Raw genomic sequence first — 19,292 nt, forward strand, 5'->3', positions numbered from 1 at the left:
ACGCGGTGTGAGGCGTTTGTATGGTCTGTGCAGAGAGGAGAGAACAGGGATAGACAGACACATATTTGACAGGCTACGCTAAAGCAAAGGAGATTAGAATGACAAGTGGGCTACACGTCTCGAATGTTCAGAAAGTTAAGCTTACGTAGCAAAAAATCAATAAAATTAAAAATCTTATTGACTAAAATGATATAGTACTGCTGGCTGGTGAAGTAGCCTGGCTAGCAGTAGCTGCGTTGTTGAAAGTGAAGCTGGCTAGGTGACCTCGACAGTTTCTCTAAGTTTCTCTAAACTACACAATTATCATGGATACAAGGACAGCAAAGACAACTAGCTAACACTACGCTAATCAAGTCGTTCCGTTGTAATGTAAGTTTCTACAGTGCTGCTATTCGGTAGAAGTTGGCTAGCTAGCAGTGTTAGCTAGCAGTGTTGGCTAGGTAGGAGGACGGCAGCGCGGCAGGCGAAACTAGCTGGCTAGCTAACCGATAATTACTCAAAGTTACACAATTATCTTAGATACAAAGCTAGCAAAGAAAACTATGTAGCTAGCTAACACTAAACAAAACAAGTCGTTCCGTTGTATTGTAATCGTTTCTACAATGCTCTTCGGTGGCAAGCTGGCTAGCTAGCAGTGTTGGCTACGTTGCGTTAATTTCGAACGAAAATAGCTCGCTAGCGAACCTCAATAACGACGCAATTATGTTTGATAAAGGACGGCTATGTAGCTAGCTAAGATCAAACAAATCAAACCGTTGTACTGTAATGAAAATGAAAATCGGACCGTTGTACTATAATGAAATGTAATGAAAAGTTATACTACTATTCGGTAGACGGTGGACGTTTGCTAGCTGCTGGGCAGATAGCAGTGGACAACGAGACGACGAAATACGATAATTACGCAGTTATCTTTGATACACAGACGGCTATGTAGCTAGTTAAGAAGAAATTGCTAAGGTTGGACAAATTAAATCGTTGTACTATAATGAAATGTAATGAAAAGTTATAAAAGTTATACTACCTGCAGAGCGAATGCAAATGCGACCGCTCGCCCCAAACCGGATGTCTGTACAAAAGTGAAATGACACACAAACTTAGAACAAATCTATTTGGGTTATGGAGCTACAGGAAGTGAAGTGGATTTACATCAGGTAATGGAATCTCACCATGTGTCCCTGATCTGTACTACACAAATGCATAATTAGGGATATGATTGTCATTATTATCATGGCGATGTATCCTAAATAGGTATTCAAAATTATAAATATGCAATAACCTCCTTTACATATTTGGGTATTATTCTACACACGGGCTATTATTTGTGCCTTTAGGCAAGGCACTTAAACCTAATCTGCTCCAGGGGCACCGTACTTCTATGGCTGACCCTGTAAATCAACACATTTCACTGCACCTATCCTGTGTGTGACAATCAAACATATTCATATATTTAATGCGCTCTGCCCCCAAAACAATACCAAATTTGGTTTGTCCAGACCGGATCAAATCTGAACCAATCATACACGTCTATGTTTCACAGGTTTGGACATCAACGTACAGCACAGTAGAGCTCAGTAGAGTATAGTACAACACAGTAAAGTAGAGTACAGTACAATACAGTACAATGCAGAGGGCGCTCAACTCTAGGGGGCTTTACTGTGTACTGAACTCTATTGTACTGTACTTAACTATACTCTACTTTTCTTTTCTTTACTGAACTGACACTAACTAGTTGATAGGCCTACCTTTTACTTGTTACTTCTGTGAACTTTCATTGTCCTCTATCATGAGGCAGAGTGATTAGAAAATATCAAAAAAATATGGGGGGTTTTGTGAATGGAATTTCAAGGCAATGTTTCTTAAACTTACAGAAGGCAGAACAATTTCTCTAGAACTAAATATAAGGGCTGATGTTAGTTGGCAGGGGTCTTCAAAATTATTCTGTTTTGATGTAGAATGAGTATTCCAAGCATTAGGAACACCTTCCTAATATTGAGTTGCACCACTGCCTTTTTCCCTCAGAACAGCCTCAATTCGTCTTAGAATGGACTCGAAAGCATTCCACAGGGATGCTGGCCCATGTTGACTCCAATGCTTCCCAAAGTTGTGTCAAGTTGGCTGGATGTCCTTTGGGTGGTGGACCATTCTTGATACACACGGGAAACTGTTGAGCCTGAAAAACCCAGCAGCGTTGCAGTTCTTGACACAAACCGGTGCGCCTGGCACCTACGACCATACCCTGTTCAAATATTTTGTCTCGCCCATCCACCCTCTGAATGGCACACATACACAATCCAATTTCAATTGTCTCAAGGCTTAAAAATCCTTTAACCTTTCTCCTCCCCTACACTGATTGAAGTGGATTTAACAAGTGACATCAGTAAAGGATCATAGCTTTCACCTGCAGTCACCTGGTCAGTCTGTCATGGAAAGAGCAGATGTCCTTAATGTTTTGTATAGTCAGTGTATTTCTAATTCCTTTTAAGACTTTCTGGTAGATGTTTTCTAAGACCCATTTTCCATCTGTTTGACCAGAAATATATTAATGTGGGATCCAGACACTGTGGGTAGATCCCCTTACCTGTACCCTGCTACCATCTGCCACCTGTGGTTAAATGCCATGGTTATAGACCTGGGCATGGGTGGGCATGTGATTGGCACAGAGCTGAGCTGGGGGTTCTTCTGCTGGCAGCTTTGCCCATCACGGACCCCCTCACCCTGGAAGGTACTGCTGCTGGTGTCAGATATACTATACGACATACTGTATATATCAATGGTCAGATACCCAGTTGAAGGCTGTACTGCTGATCAGTGTGTTGGTTAATATACAGTGCCTTGCAAAAGTATTCATCACCCTTGGTGTTTTTCCTATTTTGTTGCATTACAGCCTGTAATTTAAATGGATTTTTATTTAGATTTCATGTAATGGACATATTCAAAATAGTCCAAATTGGTGAAGTGAAAAAAAAATACTTGTTTAAAAAAGGGGCTATGAACCCCCTAAATAATATCTGGTGCAATCAATCATCATGTTGTGGGGGTGCTTTGCTGCAGGAGGGACTGGTGCACTTCACACAGTAGATGGCATCATGAGGAAGGAAAATTATGTGGATATATTGAAGCAGCATCTCAAGACATCAGTCAGGAAGTTAAAGCTTGGTCGCAAATGGGTCTTCCAAATGGACAATGACCACAAGCATACTTCCAAAGTTGTGGCAAAATGACTTAAGGACAACAAAGTCAAGGTATTGGAATGGCCATCACAAAGCCCTGACCTCAATCCCATAGAAAAATTGTGGGCAGAACTGAAAAAGAGTGTGCGAGCAAGGAGGCCTACAAACCTGAGTCAGTTACACCAGCTCTGTCAGGATGAATGGGCCAAAATTCACCCGACTTATTGTGGGAAGCTTGTGGAAGGCTACCCGAAACGTTTGACCCAAGTTAAACAATTTAAAGGCAATGCTACCAAATACTAATTGAGTGTATGTTAACTTCTGACCCACTGGGAATGTGATGAAAGAAATAAAAGCTGAAATAAATAATTCTCAACTATTATTCAGACATTTCCCATTCTTAAAATAAAGTGGTGATCCTAACTGACCTAAGACAGGGAATTTTTATGAGGATTAAATGTCAGGAATTGTGAAAAACTGAGTTTAAATGTATTTTCCTAAGGTGTATGTAAACTTCCGACTTCAACTATAGATATTCAATTAAAAATCTGCCTTTTCCAGCTACAATAGTCATTTACAACATTAACAATGCCTACACTGAATTTACGATCAATTTGATGTTATTTTAATGGACAAAAATTGTTTCTTTCAAAAACAAGAACATTTCTAAGTGACCCCAAACTTTTGAACGGTAGTGTATATATTCTTAATCCATTCCTTACATAGATTTACGTGTATTTTGGGTATATGTTGTGAAACTGTTAGATATTACTTGTTATATATTACTGCACTGTCGGAGCTAGAAGCACAAGCATTTCGCTACACCCGCAATAACATCTGCTAAACATGTGTATGTGACCAATACATTTGATTTGATTTACAGTTAGTGCATTTATTTTAAGATAGCTAGGTGGGACAACCACACATCAGTCATAGAAAGTAAATGTTTTCTCAAAGTAGCTATCAGCAAAGTCATTGCTAGTAAGGGGGAATATGTTTAAACTCCCACACATCCAGTTTATCCCTCAATTCATGCACCTTTTTTGGACTGTGAGATAGTGTAGTTAGGTAACTCCACTGGCCAGAAACTAGAGGCTTGTGGGACAGATGTGGCCTACTATTTGAGTATCATTGGCTTACTTTACCCTTTGGCCTTTGCAGGTGTTGCTGGTGAGCAGCAGTCGGCACCCAGACCAGTGGATTGTCCCAGGAGGAGGGATGGAGCCTGAGGAGGAGCCATGTGGAGCTGCAGTCAGAGAGGTGTATGAAGAGGTGAGAAACCCCCCCATAGAAATGTTATTATCCTAATCATCTATCTGTAATGCACCAAGTTAGAGGAACAGTTTCCTAGATAAATGAATAGCCCTTGTAGACTTAGGTTGAAGGGGAGGCCTTGGTTCTAAACGTTCTAGATTGAGCATGTTATACACTGCACAGACAGCCAGTTGAGCTAATGGTTTAGTGGTTAAGTGAAAAGAATGACAGGACTTGTTCACGGACTCCATGTGTGTTCTGCCATGCTCTGCCCCAGGGTGACGTGTTGACAGCTGTGAGGAATGGAGCGGTGACATTTAGAGACAGTGTCCAGTTACCCATGTCCTTCTCGTCCTGAGAGAGACATGACCCTGAATAGAGTTAAATGAGTTGCACACCAACACAGGCTGTTGGGAGCTAATAACTCAATTTGTCCATTCACTCTTCTGTCAAGTTCAACACATCCACTCCAAAGAAAGACATCATGGAAGTTTAATGGAGGTTTAATTTGCACTTGAGTGTCAGATTTTTTTTCAATCTTATGATTATTGCAACATAATTCAGTTTTATCATGTGTTCCCTCTTGGTGGCTAAACACCTCAAGCCACTACAGAGGGTAGTGCGTACAGTATAGCCCAGTACATCACTGGGGCCAAGCTTTCTGCCATCCAGGACCTCTATACCAGGCGGTGTCAGAGGAAGGCCCTAAAATTGTCAAAGACTCCAGCCACCCTAGTTATAGACTGTTCTTTCTGTTCTCTCTGCTCTCTGTACCGGAGCGCCAAGTTTAGGTCCTAAAGGCTTTTTAACATCTTCTACCCCCAAGCCATAAGACTCCTGAACAGCTAATCAAATGGCTACCCAGACTATTTGCATTGTCCTCCCCCACCCTCTTTTACACTGCTGCTACTCTCTGGTTATTATCTATGCATAGTCACTTTAACTCTACCTACATGTACATATAACCTCAATTACCTCGACTAACCTGTGCCTCCGCACATTGACTCTAAACCGGTACCCCCTGGGTATAGCCTCGCTACTGTTATACTGCTGCTCTTTTAATTTGTTATTTGTATTTTTTTTTACTTATCTATTTTTTACTTAACACTTTTTTTTCTTAACTGCATTGTTTGCTTGTAAGTAAGCATTTCACTGTAAGGTCTATCTATACCTGTTGTATTCGGCGCATGTGACAAATACATTTTGATTTGATTTTGATTTGAGCCCTGTTGAGCCCATGTTTGTCAAAAAGGTGGATTTGTTTTTTACCCTCAAGTATTATCTTTGTATTTCAACCATGGGCAGTTTACTTACTTTTATTACATTACAAAATATTTTACAATTCCCCCAAAACATATTGGAATTATCCCCATCATAGAGCTGAAGTGTGCTGGTAGAGGCCTGTGTCATATGAGCCGGTGGTCCTGGTAACCTAGCCCCAGCCAGTGGGACCCGGGAGGGGTACAGGAACCTAAACCTGAATTATGGCTCTTCCACAGGATCATGTGACCAGAGCCATGGGCTCCAGTCCTGGAATGCTGCCAGTTGTTGTCAGGCTCCCAAAACATTCAGCGGCCAGGTCACAAGAATCTTTTAATATTTTTTCTCATGCATACATCACAATCCGTGATATCTTATTGGACCGTAGGATATTCTCATGAACGGTATGATGAGTTTTGAACTTGCTCCAACGGCTAAATGTCACCCACCTCCATAATGTTTCTTATCCGCCATTTAATTTAATCTGCTTTCTTCCACAAACATTCTGTTTGACATTATGCCTATATATCAGCCTGGTCACCAATCTGTTTGTGTTGTCTTGCCAACTCCATCCCTAACGTGTCATTGTTTGGCATCGGTGATGTAGTGTTAAAAAAAAAAATGGGTAAACGCAGATCGCCGTTTGCGATGAGTAAAGTAAAGCTCTCTATACTTTCAATGAATCTTTCCACAAAAGGTGGGTAAATGCTTGTGCAAAATAAAACAATTGCGTAAAGGCCGTTTACATGCGTCTACCCTCTCCACTACATCTCTGTTTGGCGTGATGAATAACAGCAATAGAGTTGGCAAGATAGCACAAACAGATCTGGAACCAGGGTAACATTATAGCTATGATCATTAGCCTGTGTTCTTGGACGTGTTTTTATTTTCCGGACCAAACTGCTGTGCTCTTCAGTCCTGGGGATCCTCTCTTGAGACAGGCCAAACTGCTGTGCTCTTCAGTCCTGGGGATCCTCTCTTGAGACGGGCCAAACTGCTGTGCTCTTCAGTCCTGGGGATCCTCTCTTGAGACGGGCCAAACTGCTGTGCTCTTCAGTCCTGGGGATCCTCTCTTGAGACGGGCCAAACCCAGAACCGAGAGTTAACATGCAGTCCTCTTCATGGACAATGCTGAGACTGAGTTCTATGGGAGCAGAGACACGATGTTCCCTTTGGCTAGTCACGTTGATCTGCTGGAATTCCGTCTCGGCATGAAAATATCCCACAGTCAGTCGATGTTCCAATCCGGCTTTTGCAGGGGGTGAGGGTAGAGTACTGTCAAACCTGTTGTCATTGGTTGGGGAAAATATCAAATCAAATTTTATTGGTCAAATACACATGGTTAGCAGATGTTATTGTGAGTGTGGCAAAATGCTTGTGCTTCTAGTTCCGACAGTGCAGTAATATCTAACAAGTAATCTAACAATTCCACAACAACTACCTAATACATACAAATGCAAGTAAAGGGATGGGATAAGAATATATACATATAAATATATTGATGAACAATGACGGAGCGGCATAGGCTAGATGGTATAGAATACAGTATAGACATTTGTGATGAGTAATGTAAGATATGTAAACATTATTAAAGTGGCATTATTAAAGTGACTAGTGATCCATTTATTAAAGTGGCCAATGATTTCAAGTCTGAACAGTCAGTGACTCGGGTGGCTGTTGTCCTTTTGATCTTTTTGGCCTTCCTGTGACATCAGGTGCTGTAGGTGTCCTGGAGTGTAGGTAGTTTGCCCCGGTGATGCGTTGTGCAGACCGCACCACCCTCTGGAGAGCCTTGCGGTTGTGGCCGGTGCAGTTGCCGTACCAGGTGGTGATACAGCCCGACAGGATGCTCTAAATTGTAAAAATCTGTAAAAGTTTGTGAGAGTTTTTGGTGACAAGCCAAATTTCTTCATCTTCCTGAGGTTGAAGAGGCGCTGTTGCGCCTTCTTCATCACACTGTCTGTGTGGGTGGACCATTTCAGTTTGTCTATGATGTGTATGCCGAGGAACTTAACTTTCCACCTTCTCCACTGGTGTCCCGTCGACGTGGATAGGGAAAGGGTTCCCTCTGCTGTTTCCTGAAGTACACGATCATCTCCTCTTGTTTTGTTGACGTTGAGTGAGAGGTTGTTTTCCTGACACCACACTCCGAGTGCCCTCACCTCCTCCCTGTAGGCTGTCTCGTTGTTGTTGGTAATCAAGCCCACTACTGTTGTGTCATCTGCAAACTTGATGATTGAGTTGGAGGCGTGCATGGCCACGCAGTCATGGGTGAGCAGGGAGTACAGGAGGGGTCTGAGCACGCACCCTTGTGGGGCCCCAGTGTTGAGGGTCAGCGAAGTGGAGATGTTGTTTCCTACCTTCACCACCTGGGGGCGGCCCGTCAGGAACTACAGGACCCAATTGCACAGGGCGGGGTTGAGACCCAGGGTCTCAAGCTTAAGGATGAGCTTGGAGGGTACTATCGTGTTGAATGCTGAGCTGTAGTCAATGAACAGCATTCTTACATGGGTATTCCTCTTGTCCAGATGGGATATGTGCTTTACCAAAACGAGCACATTTCTTGCTTGTGAATATCATGATATATGGATTATTTTTTTGTTGTTTTAATTTGTGATAAACGACTATCATAAAGAAATGTATTTGTTTTTGCTTAGTGAGTACCACTTTCCCCTGATTCAGCTCTTACCAAGGCTTAAACCCAGGATATCTGCCTCGCAAACACACCCTCTTGAAGCGTCTTACCCAGTCGCGCCACAGAAAAGCTAGCTATTCTGCAGTGCAAGTGGGGACACCTCAGGCTGTGGAGTGAGTTTCACAGATCCCCCCCATCTTCTACATTCACCCCCGAAACTCACTCCACAGCGACCCCAGCGTTGAGCTGAGCGCAACTGAAAATATGGGTCACGGCCCCATTTTAATGGACGTTACACTGCTTGCTTAGCGAATACCACTTCCCCCTGATTCAGCTCATACCGAGCCTTGAACTCAGGACCTCAGCCTCGTAAGCACGTGACCATCTCCTAAAAGGTCTTACCCAGTCGTGCCACCGAAAAATTAGCTATTCGGCAGCGTAAGTGGGGAAACTTCAGGCTGAGGAGGGAGTTTCACACATCCCCATATGCTACACTTACATTTAGGAGAATTTGATTCGGTTTTCTGAAATGAATTGTCTTGCTGAAGGTAATTTAACAGTATAGTACAGCTTTTTGTGCACTACATGCTAGTCCTGTAACGTAACTTTTAAAAGTGTTTCTGTCTTGTGAATGATGTGGGAATGTATTGGTGTTATACTGGTGTTTATATACTAGCTGACTGTCCTTTGTTGTTATCTGTATGTCTGTGTCACTGTCCAGGCTGGTGTAAAGGGAAAGCTTGGCAGGCTACTGGGGGTTTTCGAAGTAAGCCTCACAAACCATCACGTCATAGCACTGTACATCATAATGCATGTATCACATCATATCAAAACATTGCTCTCATTACAACATTATTATTAAGCCCAATTCCTTAAACCTTACAAAAGTGGTTTTCAAAGTTGGGGTTGTGAACCCGTGAGGCCTGTAGCCACATAATATTTTTTTTTACATTTGTGTGTGGGGGAGGGGGGGGGGTGACCAACAAAAGACAAAAAGAGTACAGAAGTACAGATTATTGAGTAAATGTATTTGGGTTATATTTGATAAGAGAGAGAAAAATAAATGAATCAGGTTATTTGTTGATGTAAAAATGTATTTTAAGGTTGTGTCATTAGATTTGGGCTGGGGTAGGGTTGCCAGAAATTCTGGCAAAACAATGGGGTTCCCGGTGAAAAAGTTTGAACACAGCACTTAAAAGCCCTGCATGTAATACAGAAACACTTCCAAGACTGAAAGGGTATTATTATGATTTGAAGCAGTCTGTCTTTTTGTCTGTCTTTTAGCACAACCAGGACAGGAAACACAGAACGTACGTCTATGTCCTGACTGTGACAGAGACCTTGGAGGACTGGGAGGATTCTGTCAACATCGGTAGGCTTCTACTGTATGATGACATCTGGTTAGGGAGCACTATTTTCCCACATCTCTTTAGACCTTCATGCATGTCTTTCGTCTAAGCATTTCCTCTCCGACACAATTGGTGGGAAACTGGGAACTTTTCTTGAGAAATTTAGACAAACAATCTTTTCTTCCTACAACACTACATCTTTCTTTCCCCCCTCCTGTTTCTCTCACACCCTGGACCCTGGCCTTGCTCTCTCCCAGTCTGTGATGTTGACATCAAAACATTGCAACACACAAACACACTTGTGCCTCACGAAACAAAAGGGTTTTTGATCTCCTAAGCAGCCAGGGCTGTGAAATTAGGTTTGAGGACTTTTAGTTTACCTTCAGGGTACTTAATGAAAATCATCATCATATAATATTTGCTAATTCTATTAATAGAGTGTATTAAAGTAGATTCCAGTACGTTATTTATATCATGAAAAGACAAATGCACGAATACTGCTTGGAGTGTGTACGTTGGAGTTGCTCTTTGGAGGGGTTCATGCATACAGTAGTACTCATGTTGTATCAAAAAACGAATTCTTTAGATTGGTAAAATTACTATGGATTTATTAAATAGGTACAAGGTTAATAGGTTAAAGAAATTGAACACTTTCATGTTAGGATGATAAGGCTTCATATAGAGGCTGAACTCTGTTCAGTTAGTAGGAGACCTCTAGTAAACCCTGAGAGGGTAATTCAGACTGACAAGGTCTCTGTTGTCACTTAAGATACTGGCCCAGAGGGACACGTCCATGTCTGTACATGTCTACAGTAATAGTTGTCAAACACCTGTTGAACTTCACTAATGTCTGCGTCTAGCTGGAATTCAAAATAACATTTGAAGAATGGTTTGAAAATACAGTCGTGGCCAAATTTTTTAAGAATGACACAAATATTAATTTTCACAAAGTTTGCTGCTTCAGTGTCTTTAGATATTATTGTCAGATGTTACTATGGAATACTGAAGCATAATTACAAGCATTTCATAAGTGTCAAAGACTTTTATTGACAATTCAATAAAGTTGATGCAAAGAGTCAATATTTGCAGTGTTGACCCTTCTTTTTCAAGACCTCTGCAATCTGCCCTGGCATGCTGTCAATTAACTTCTGGGCCACACCCTGACTGATGGCAGCCCATTCTTGCATAATCAATGCTTGGAGTTTGTCAGAATTTGGGTTTTTGTTTGTCCACCCGCCTCTTGAGGATTGACCACACGTTCTCAATGGGATTAAGGTCTGGGGAGTTTCCTGGCAATGGACCCAAAATATTGATGTTTTGTTCCCCGAGCCACTTATTATCACTTTTGCCTTATGGCAAGGTGCTCCATCATGCTGGAAAAGGCATTGTTCGTCACCAAACTGTTCCTGGATGGTTGGGAGAAGTTGCTCTCGGAGGATGTGTTGGTGCCATTCTTTATTCATGGCTGTGTTCTTAGACAAAATTGTGAGTGAGCCCACTCCCTTGGCTGAGAAGCAACCCCACACATGAATGGTCTCAGGATGCTTTACTGTTGTCATGACACAGGACTGATGGTAGCGCTCACCTTGTCTTCTCCGGACAAACTTTTTTCCGGATGCCCCAAACAATCGGAAAGGGGATTCATCAGAGAAAATTACTTTATCCCTGTACCTTTTGCAGAATATCAGTCTGTTCCTGATGTTTTTCATGGAGAGAAGTGGCTTCTTTGCTGCCCTTGACACCAGGCCATCCTCCAAAAGTCTTCACCTCACTGTGCGTGCAGATGCACTCACACCTGTCTGCTGCCATTCCTAAGCAAGCTCTGTACTGGTGGTGCCCCAATCCCGCAGCTGAATCAACTTTAGGAGACAGTCCTGGCACTTGCTGGACTTTCTTCGGCGCCCTGAAGCGTTCACAACAATTGAACCGCTCCCCTTGAAGTTCTTGATGATCCGATATATGGTTGATTTAGGTGCAATCTTACTGGCAGCAATATCTTTGCCTGTGAAGCCCTTTTTGTGCAAAGCAATGATGACGGCACGTGTTTCTTTGCAGGTAACCATAGTTGACAGAGGAAGAACAATGATTCCAAGTACCACCCTCCTTTTTAAGCATCCAGTCTGTTATTCGAACTCAATCAGCATGATAGAGTGATCTCTAGCCTTGTCCTCGTCAACACTCACACCTGTGTTGATAATCACTGACATGATGTCAGCTGGTCCTTTTGTGGCAGGGCTGAAGTGCAGTGGAAATGTTTTGGGGGGATTCAGTTCATTTGCATGGCAAAGAGGGACTTTGCAATTAATTTCAATTCATCTGATCACTCTTCATAACATTCTGGAGTATATGCAAATTGCCAACATACAAACTGAGGCAGCAGACTTTGTGAAAATTAATGTGTCATTTTCAAAACTTTTGGCCACGACTGTACAGTATTTAATGTTCACTTATGTTTTGAAACTTAGTTTGTATATCTATATAAGGTAAATAAAATTGTATCAAATTATAATGAGATGATGTGGTTTTTTTAAAGTTACTTGTATATGTGTAATATTTCCATGAAGACAATTTCCATGTTCTGTAACTATGTGGTAACTGTGCAAATGACTGTCAAGTAGATATTGTACAGGAGAAAACACCACACTAACTAGACACATTCTACACAGCACTGTAATTGAAAAATGATCACCATAATTTGTTTAGGAGGCGGTAGCCAGTGGGGCGATTCCACACCAACGGGAGCAGGAAATATTTTTGGTATGTCAGATTGTTCTGCCAATTCTCACATACTTAATTGAGAGGAGTTACATTTGACATGCTTTTTACATTTGTATCACAAACATTTTAGAGAAATTTGTGATGAAAGTGGCAAGTTTGTAAGATCTTATGACCCGTGAACCGTACATGACACAGAACATCTTGGTGTCATTATACTCCTTATAGTGTGCTCTAACATATGGAGTACGTCTAGATTCTGAAATACACATTTTCACATTCTTTTATTTAACATAAAGAATATTAATATTAAAATGTGTATTTCAGAATGTAGACATACTCCATATGTTAGAGTACACTATAAGGAGTATAATGACACCAAGATGTTCTGTGTCATGTACGGTTCACGGGCCATAAGATCTTACAGGAGACGCGTATATAGTAGCTCTAAAAAGGGCCTAAAATTGCCACTTTCAGCATATTTGCTGTGCACAGTTGTTTTCCAGTCACTGCGCTGTGGCCCCTCCCTCTGTCCTCTCTTGCCCTATACAAGGCCTGTGACTGTGCCCGATCAGGCTCTACATTTGTGGGCTTGTCTTGAAGTTACACTCACCTTCTCCTCCAGGGCTAGCGCTACCTCAGAGGTCAGTGTATCCCCCCCCCCCCCCCCCCCCCCCCCACACACACACACTACTCCCCCTCAGTATCCCATTTTAATGTCAGAGGGCACTTTGGAGGGCCTTTCGCAAAATACTTAAATGATAATATATGTGTAGCAATTGGACGGCAGGAGAAAGTGTTTTTTAAGAGATGTATAAATAACGTAAACTGATAGTTAACCGGACAGATGGTTTTTATGGGAACGCATTATACAGAGGCTTTGGTTGGAAGCCGAGGTGATAGCTTCATAAACACCACAGGAGGAATGACAGAAATGTCCAATCCTACTAAAGTTCACAACATTCAGCAGCATTAATGTACATTTTTTTCAGAGCTGATTGGTGTTTAGGTCATGTTTAGATCATGTGTAAAGGACTACAGAGGTTTAGCCACTGTTTTCAAATAAATGTTTGTATGGGGAAGTCCAACAAGAAGCACATACAGTGCATTCGGAACATTTTCAGACCCCTTGCCTTTTTCCACATTTTGCCTTATTTTGCCTTATTCTAAAATTGATTAAATTGTTTTTATCCCCATCATTAATCTACAAACAACACCCCATAATGAAAAAGCAAAAACTGTTTTTTAGAAATGTTTGAATAATCTTGAAGACATCAAAACTATGAAATAACACATATGGAATCATGTAGTAACCAAAAAAGTGTTAAACAAATCAAAATCTATTTTATATTTGAGATTCTTCAAAGTAGCCACCCTTTGCCTTGATGGGAGGCATTACTCTACTCAAAATTACAACCAACTAATTGCAGCAGTAGCGCAAAAATGGAAGAGGCAAGTTGAAGGGGGAGAAAGTGAGGAACTTGTCTGTCGGCCCTGCACTAAAGACCAAAATTGGTTGAAGAAAATTCTGATTATTTAAAAAAAGTATAACAGTTCCATTTAAGGACAAAAAAATTGCTAGCTGTGCCATATAGATTGCAAAATAGTTGGGAAAAGATTTACGATGTACCGGTTCCATGACATATGGTTCATGAACTGATACACAAAACAACGCTGGATTCAAAACTTAGTTCTTCAATTTAAGTTATTATACAGAATTCTTGCAACCAATTAAAGGTTATATACAGGGCATTCATAAAATAGTCAAACCCCTTGACTTTTTCCTTATTTTGTTACATTACAGCCTTATTCTAAAATGAATTAAATTGTTTTTCCCCCCTCATCAATCTACACACAGTACCCCTTAATGTAAAAAAAAAAGTTTAAAAAAATGGGTTTTAGACATTTTTGCAAATGTATATTTGATCACATTTACATAATGATTCTTACCCTTTACTCAGTACTTTGTTGAAGCACCTTTGACAGTGATTACAGCCATGAGTCTTCTTGGGTATGACGCTACAAGCTTGGCACACCTGTATTTGGGGAGTTTCTCCACTTCTTCTCTGCAGATCCTCTCAAGCTCTGTCAGGTTGGATGAGGAGTGTCCCTGCACAGCTATTTTCAGGTCTCTCCAGAGATGTTCGATCCGGTTCAAGTCTGGGCTTTGGCTGGGCCCCTCAAGGCCATTCAGAGTCTTTTCCCGAAGCTACTCCAGCATTGTCTTGGCTGTGTGCTTAGGGTCATTGTACTGTTGGAAGGTGAACCTTCACCCCAGTCTGAGGTCCTGAGCGTTCTGGAGCTGAAAAAACATCCCCACAGCTGAAAAACATCCCCACAGCATGATGCTGCCACCACCATGCTTCACCGTAGGGTTGGTGCCAGGTTTCCTCCAGATGTGGTGCTTGGCATTCAGGCCAAAGAGTTCAATCTTGGTTTCATCAGACCAGAGAATCTTATTTCTCATGGTCTGAGAGTCCTTTAGGTGCCTTTTGGCAAACTCCAAGCGGACTGTCATGTGCCTTTTACTGAAGAGCGGCTTCCATCTGGCCACTCTACCATAAAGGCCTGATTGGTGGAGATTTTCGATGTACCGATTCCATGACATATGGTTTATGAACTGATACACAAAACAACGCTGGATTCAAAACTTAGTTTTTCAATTTAAGTTATTATACAAAATTATTGCAACCAATAGAATGTTATATACAGTGCATTCGGGAAAATTATTCAAACCCCTTGACTTTTTGTCATGGGCCTTTTACTGGGGAATGGCTTCCATCTGGCCACTCTACCATAAAGGCCTGATTGGTGGAGTGGTGCAGAGATCATTGTACTTCTGGAAGGTTTTCCCATCTCCACAGAGGATCTTTGGAGCTATGACAGAGTGACCATCGGGTTCTTGTTCACCTCCCTGACCAAGGCCCTTCTCACCCAATTGCTCAGTTTGGCTGGGTGGCCAGCTCTAGGAAGAGTCTTGGTGATTCCAAACTTCTTCCATTTAAGAATAACGGAGGCCACTGTGTTCTTGGGGACCTTCAATGCTGCAAAACAATGTTGGTACCCTTCCCTAGATCTGTGCCCCGACACAATCCTGTCTCTGAGCTCTACGGACAATTCCTTCGACCTCATGGCTTGGTTTTTCGCTCTGACATGCACTGTCAACTGTGGGACCTTACATAGACAGGTGTGTGCCTTTCCAAATCATGTCCTATCAATTGAATTTACCACAGGTGGACTCCAATCAAGTTGTAGAAACATCTCAAGGATGATCAATGGAAACAGGATGTAACTGAGCTCAATTTCGAGTCTCAAAGCAAAGGTCTGAATACTTATGTAAAAAAAGGTATTTCTGTTTTTTTATACATTTGCAAACATTTTATAAAAACCTGTTTCCGCTTTGTCATTATGGAGTGTGTGTAGGTTGATGAGGATTTTTTATTTATTTAATCCATTTTAGAATAAGGCTATAACGTAACAAAATGTGCTGAAGGGGTCTGATTACTTTCGGAATGCACTGTATATATGGGCGATGCAACCATCCCAGCTCTGCATATTTTACTGTGAAGAGACAGAATCATTAGAGAATTTATTTTGGTACTATTCAAATGTAGCTTGTTTTTGGTAACAGATTTAGGAATGGCTGAAGAATTGCAGCATCTTACCTGATGCTAACTCTGCAAATAGCACTGATGGGTTATTTAAAAGTCATAGTCAATCCATCAATAATATAATAACACTCATAGCAAAAAATAATAATAATTTACAATCCGTAGAAACTATGAGAATAGAAAGGTTCCAAACTTTTGTAAAACATCACAGCACATTTAAAAAATATATGGCAAATAGAAATCAAAACTGTATGGTGTTCAGAGAGATGGGAGGGGTTGAGTGGAGCTGAAGGGTGGGATTAAAAATAAGATAACTGTTGTAAAATATACTGTGTCTGTAAAATGTATATAGTTTCAGAACTTTTGTGAAAATGCACAGTTGGGCCTCCCGGGTGGCGCAGTGGTCTAGGGCCCTGCATCGCAGTGCTAACTGTGCCACCAGAGTCTCTGGGTTCGCGCCCAGGCTCTGTCGCAGCCGGCCGCGACCGGGAGGTCCGTGGGGCGACGCACAATTGGCATAGCGTCGTCCGGGGTAGGGAGGGTTTGGCCGGTAGGGATATCCTTGTCTCATCGCGCTCCAGCGACTCCTGTGGCGGGCCGACACATTGGTGCGTCTGGCTTCCGGGTTGGAGGCGCGCTGTGTTAAAGAAGCAGTGCGGCTTGGTCGGAGGACGCATGGCTTTCGACCTTCGTCTCTCCCGAGCCCGTACGGGAGTTGTAGCGATGAGACAAGATAGTAATTACTAGCGATTGGATACCACGAAAATTGGGGAGAAAATGGGATAAAAAAATAAAAATTAAAAAAAAGAAAGAAAATGCACAGTTGAAAAACATATGGCTAATAGAAATCAAAACTGGATGGTCTTCAGAGATAGATAGGATGGGACTAAAAACAAGGAAAATGTAACTATTGTAAAATATACTGTGTCTGTAAAATGTGTATGGTATGTATAAGCTGGAAGTAGATGCCTAAGTGTTGTCTATTAGTTTACTCCATATAGGGGAGGGGTGGTAGGGTTATATATCTGCAATATTAAAGCTGATCTACCCCCAAATAAAAAATAAAGCTGTTTTGTTTGTTTTCAATCACAGTAAGGTACTTTTGATATCATGATAAAAAAGGCTGCATTGGGTCTTTAATACAGCCCTCGTCTGACTTCTCTCTCTCTCTGTGCTACCTATTTCAGGTAGGAAACGGAAGTGGTTCAAGATCGACGAGGCTATCCAGGTGTTGCAGTGCCACAAGCCTGTCCATGCGGAGTACCTGCGCCGACTCACGGTCACCTGTAACCCCACCTGCAGCTCTACCTGTTGTGACCCCACCAATGGCAACACCTGGGTCTCCCCCCTGACGGACGACAAAGCCCCTCACTACGTCACCTCCACACAGGGGACAGATAGAGGACCACCCTTGGTCAACAGATAGGAAAGACATCGCAATCAAAGGAACCATCATCATAAGAGGACCTAGCCTAGGTGCCAGTCTGTTTCTGCCATCTTGCCAACTCCTTGTGGTCTTGTTTGGCTTTCTATCATCAGAATGACATCAACCTCAGAGTCAGAGGTCTTTTGTTTCAAGTTATTCTTATTCTACATTTTGATTCCATAAAGTCAGTCTACTACGTTCTTTGGTCAATGCAGCCCTTTGGTGAACTGCTTTCTGCGGGAAGTAGCTCTGGTAGGCCAATAGAAGGTAGTGTTCGCTCTAGAAAGGCTCATGTCCTTTATGCCAAAACCCCAATTGCTGCATAGTTTAAGTGAGTCTCATAACTTTAACTCTTCACTACCAAAGTACATTTCATAGAAATATCTCCTGTTGAACAAGTAAATAACTTATTTGGGAAAATGTCTAAACCACTAGACAGACAGTGATATCTAATTTTTAGTTGCCCATTTTGATTGTTGTCCTACTGCTTATAGTTGTATAGTAATAACTAGCACCATTTCCATGTCCTTGCGAGCTGTTTTCTAGTTTACATAGTGAGTTTGAAAGAGCAGCTTTGGCCTAGAAACTGGATAATTTAAAAGACTGTTTGCTTATCTACAACCACACAGTATTGCACAAGAACAAAATATTTGTACATATTTATTTTTAGAATATATGGAATATAACCCAATAATTGTTTTAACAAATATGTTTTGAGTGGGAAAATGTTTTAAGTGGGAACATATTCCAAGTTACATTGATATTTTTCTGGGAGGGCTATAATATAACTTACAGGGATATTTTTCTGTGTGGGCCTGCATGATTGACTAGTGAAAGCATAAAGGCCTGTGACTGACATGTCTTTCAAACGGAACACAGAATAGAGTCCTATCAAGTGCCTTAACAGCCATAGTAACCTGTGTAATGTGTGTCAAATTCATAAGATGTGAATGTGGGCACTGGGAGGGAAAACAGATCATTTTAGCACAGATACTTTTACTAGCCTGGTGAAACCAGCCTGATTGTGTGATAGCTCACATTTTGTTTCACTTGACAATTGAAAAAAAACTAAATGTGAGTACATCGGTCAGTCTGCTTGACCAGGCTATTTTTGTTTGCTGGAGGAGAAACAGATTGTCATATGAGGGTTTGAGGGATTGTGCCTTGAGCTGATTGTCAAGGAGACTATGATGCGTTTGCATTGTATTTAGAATGTATGTGAGGATTTAGCAAGTGTTGCCAAAACAACTCCATTTTGTTAATGGTAAATGTTTGATATGTACATTATTATTGAGAAATATGATTTGTTTTTCAAGGGGACTCTTCCCCCCTATATCATTACAATTTGGAGGAATTAAACAGGACAGAGCATACACAAGAACATATAGTGATCAACTCACCAAATTCAAAGAAGGACACAGTCAGCTCTGGCTTTGACATGTAACTGAAAGGAACAAAAACGGATGCTATTACATAAAGTCTAGTAAAGACATTAAAATAGCACGTGTTATTTTATCTTTCCAATAATGTGTACCCATAATGTGTTCTCTGCTCTTCACTCTCGTTCTTAAATAAAGATACTATATTTAAATATTAAAACTGGACTATGTTTTTGATGATTGAGTTTCTCAAAGTAGATGATTATAGCTTGTGTGTTATTAAATGTTTTAGTCAAATGTAACACCCAAGTTTTCAAACGTCAACAATCCTTCAGAGGCATTGCTCTCATTGTAAGATATTCCATTCTATAGACCTGCATTCTATAGAATACCAAGAGTCTACTATAAGAATGGTGGCAGAAGAAAGGCGAAGTGCTATCAAGGAATGCAGTGGTCTGGCATGTCTACAAGCATTATAGTTTCTGTCTGGGCA

At 41.4% G+C, this 19,292-nt stretch overlaps 1 protein-coding gene across 3 annotated transcripts in view; it reads left to right on the plus strand.

The window, feature by feature from the left end:
• Window positions 1–19,019, plus strand: part of LOC129866868 (diphosphoinositol polyphosphate phosphohydrolase 3-beta-like) — a 37,237-nt gene extending 18,218 nt beyond the window's left edge. Inside the window, exons 2-6 of one of the 3 annotated variants that reach the window (XM_055939872.1) lie at window positions 4,332–4,442; window positions 9,041–9,085; window positions 9,604–9,691; window positions 12,372–12,425; window positions 17,182–19,019. In XM_055939872.1, coding sequence (XP_055795847.1) covers window positions 4,332–4,442; window positions 9,041–9,085; window positions 9,604–9,691; window positions 12,372–12,425; window positions 17,182–17,420 — 537 coding nt within the window. In that variant the 3' untranslated portion in view covers window positions 17,421–19,019. The remainder of the gene's footprint in view (window positions 1–4,331; window positions 4,443–9,040; window positions 9,086–9,603; window positions 9,692–12,371; window positions 12,426–17,181) is intronic. The other 2 variants (XM_055939873.1, XM_055939874.1) reach the window with 2 other exon arrangements.
• Window positions 19,020–19,292: the final 273 nt, after the last annotated feature.

This window comes from Salvelinus fontinalis, chromosome 12 (assembly GCF_029448725.1).
Source record: "Salvelinus fontinalis isolate EN_2023a chromosome 12, ASM2944872v1, whole genome shotgun sequence".
NCBI lineage: Eukaryota > Metazoa > Chordata > Actinopteri > Salmoniformes > Salmonidae > Salvelinus > Salvelinus fontinalis.